Source organism: Stegastes partitus, unplaced genomic scaffold (assembly GCF_000690725.1).
Source record: "Stegastes partitus isolate 25-593 unplaced genomic scaffold, Stegastes_partitus-1.0.2 Scaffold669, whole genome shotgun sequence".
Lineage (NCBI taxonomy): Eukaryota > Metazoa > Chordata > Actinopteri > Pomacentridae > Stegastes > Stegastes partitus.
The window spans coordinates 116,062-119,315 of record NW_007578400.1 but is presented as its reverse complement, the minus strand read 5'-3'; the positions used below and the strand labels follow the sequence as shown (position 1 = coordinate 119,315).

The window sequence follows — 3,254 nt, the reverse complement described above, 5'->3', positions numbered from 1 at the left end:
GTTAATTTTTCTATTTTTTTTATAAATATATGAGCATTTGAATAAAACTATAAAAAATAAACTGAATTTGGATGTCTGATGAAAAATAACCTTAAAAACGTAACTTGGTCACTATAAATGAAACTTTTATGAAGGGAACTGACTGTTTATCATCTTATGAAGCGACGTTATGGATCAGACCATCAGATGCATTGTTTGCTTGTTATTTCATTTTATTTATGACACTTTCATAAACAGTTTGCGGGACACAAATGAAGAACACGGACTCTTTTTGTAGTTTTTATTGGATACAGTGAAGGAAATGCACAGACACAAAGCCAGCGATGACTAACCAACAAGCACATTCAGTTCTAGTCAGAAAACTCTCTACGAGCTCTAATCCACCAGGTGGTGGCGCTGCAGCCAACTGCAGCCGGTCAGTGGAAGAAAAGATACTCAGGAATCAGGCAATTTAGTCTGTTTGGTGTCGTAGCTTCATTTGCTCGAAGGGATTTTAATAAATTAGAGACGTAATACTTTGAAAGGTACTTTGAGTTCACTTTCAAAACAGCCCACAACCGACAGTCCACACGTAGAAACCGGATTCCTCCAACGCTTGTTCTGCTATTTGCCCTACAGTTACCTTGTTTTATTATGTCACTATTATTATTATTTCAAAGCGTATAAAGTGCAGACATGCATTAACACTTATAGCTTTTGTCCATTCGGGGAATTTACTAACACGACAAATCTACTGAATCCTCTAAAGAGCCGTCACTCTCCCAACTAGCCTTCCACGACTGATGTACAGTTTGGGATGCAGCAGCTTCCCCAACAGACGCAGTCACAAGGTAGAAATGAAGATACAGAACCCCTCACAGCCACTTAGTTCCTGAGTCGTTTGTAAAACACGGTTGCGACACCGAGGGCGATTAAGCAAACGAAGGCGAGGATGCCGACGGCCACGCCGAGCCCGACGGACGACTCGTCCTCATCGGCGGCGAGCGGCTTCTCCTTGGAGTCGGTGCTCTCGGCCTTGGTGATGATCTCCGGCGAGGTGATGGTGTAGGTGACGGCCGACGTGTCCAGGGTGTTCCTCTTCCTGCGGTTGTTGCACTGCTTGAAGGTGCCGCAGGTGCTCTTCTCGCAGAGCCGGGTGATGCAGTGCAGGTAGTAGGTGGACACGGTCTCGTTCTGCTGCTCGATGAAGCGGAACGCTGGGAACCGGAAGCGGGCGCTCTGGCTGTCGCCGTTCTCGATCATGGTGGTGAAGCGGTCCTTGGAGCACGGCACGAACAGGTTGAAGAAGCTGGAGTTGGTGGGCAGCGGAGAGATGGAGGCGTAGCAGCGGTCCAGCAGGACGTGGTACTGACCCGTCAGGTTGGTCGCCTTCACCTCCACGTACACGTTGGTCCTGAGCTCGATGCCCAGCTCCGGGATGACCATGGGACGGGTGTAGTTGACGTCGCTGAACAGGTCCATGCTCAAGGTGCTGATGAAACTCCCGTTGTTGTCCTTCACCGACACCGAGGAGGCGGACACGTCGATCTGGGTGTTGTTGATCAGGTACTCTAGGGGGTAGGCGCACGAGTAGTAGTACTTCAGCTCAGCGTTGTAGGTGATGGTGCCGGTGGTCGGGTCGATGGACCGGATGACGCCGCTGATGTTCACCGTCTGGATGTTGGAGAAGTCGGAGAAGATGCCCGTCCCGGCGGCGCTGGTGGTCCGGAAGGTGCTTCCGCAGGCGTGAGTCATGTTCAGTGGGAAGTTAAAGCGGGCCACCGGCGGGTTCACAGACTCGTCGAGCGTGGCTCTACAGACCGGGTCCATCATGTGGTTCAGGATCAGGAGGGTCTCATTGTAGCCGGTGTAGACGACCGGGCAGATCTCAACCGCCAGGCCGATGGAGGAGGTACCGCAGTCCACTGAGATGTCATTGATGAGCGGCCGCCTCGCCTCCGACCCACAGTCGCTCAGACTCAGCTGATTACTTCTGACGATCAGGGACAGCAGCAGGATGAGAATCTTCATGGTAGTTCTTCAGCTTGACTCGGGTCTGCTGCTTCTTTGAGCTGAAATCTTCGCTGGTGGATCTTTCTGTTTGTTTGAAGTCTTTGGGTTGTGTTCAGGGGTCTTTATAGGTGAGTGTGTCTTCTGGGATTGGTCCAAAACAAGGTCAAGTGTCTTGCTATGAGGGAGCGACTGCATTGTGTGAAGCAGCAGGAGGACTCCAGTCTGGACCCTGTCCTGGGGGCAACACCTGAAACCTGAAGCATCTCGCAGTCTTGAATGCGGAGACAATGGGCCCGCTCCTTTTGTTGACTATGCTTTAAAATATACATTTCCATGTGCCCTTTTGCTAAGCCTTCGTCAAGTAAGTGAACATAACACTGTATGAGATGAATTACTGAATGGCCCAAACAATGCGGAGACGGTTCTTCTATCCGGTCGGAGCCCCGGCAGCTTCAGCAGTGACCCAGTTGGGATCCGGAGCAGCGATTCCTCAGTCATCCTGACGAATCTGTTGATATTAAACGTAAAATAGGTACAAGCAACGTCTAACTGAAGTAGTTTATAAATGAAGCCAAACAACTTTTGTGTGACTTTATATCCATCAGAGGACACATCTGGGTTCACCTCAGCTTGTTGTGGCTTCTCAGTCATATAGAACAGGTATTATCTAATGACATCGGATGGGAAATAATCAGATTGTCTCAGGATTCATAGATGTACACACACAAGGGATGAGAGGCTGAAGCTAATTATGCTAAACTATAGCATAGCTGTGGTTAACTTTAGTGTTTATGAGGTTACAGATGACACAATCCTTCCAAAATATTGTGAATTTATTAAAAACTACAGATACCAGATATGTATATATACATATATATAATCTGGTGACCTGTGAACTTGTGGTTCGTAGTTTGAATGTGTTTGTCTGGTGACACACACTATACTGCTCTAAAGCTGCTAAAAGGCAGGATTTTATTCACCTTTATGTTAAATATATCATGTTTCTCAGCCATTTCAGTTCCATTCACAACAAATGCTTCACCATTTCCCAGTTTGTGATGAAAGGTTGCAGCTAATTATGCTAAATTATAGCATAGCTGTGGTTAACTTTGGTGTTTACGAGGTTACAGATGACACAATCCTTGCAAAATATTGTGGATTTGGAGAAAAATGAACCGTATACATTGGATTATACGGTATACGTATGGTGGCTAGAACTGTTGATTATTAGTTTGAATGTGTTTGTGAAGCTTTGCTGCTCC

At 47.2% G+C, this 3,254-nt stretch overlaps 1 protein-coding gene across 1 annotated transcript; it reads right to left on the bottom strand.

Moving 5' to 3' along the window:
* Nucleotides 1-864: 864 nt before the first annotated feature.
* Nucleotides 865-2,010, bottom strand: LOC103363563 (zona pellucida-like domain-containing protein 1). Its single transcript, XM_008290380.1, has one exon. It carries the CDS (start codon nucleotides 2,008-2,010, stop codon nucleotides 865-867), a length of 1,146 nt encoding a protein of 381 aa, XP_008288602.1.
* Between the last annotated feature and the right edge of the window lie 1,244 nt (nucleotides 2,011-3,254).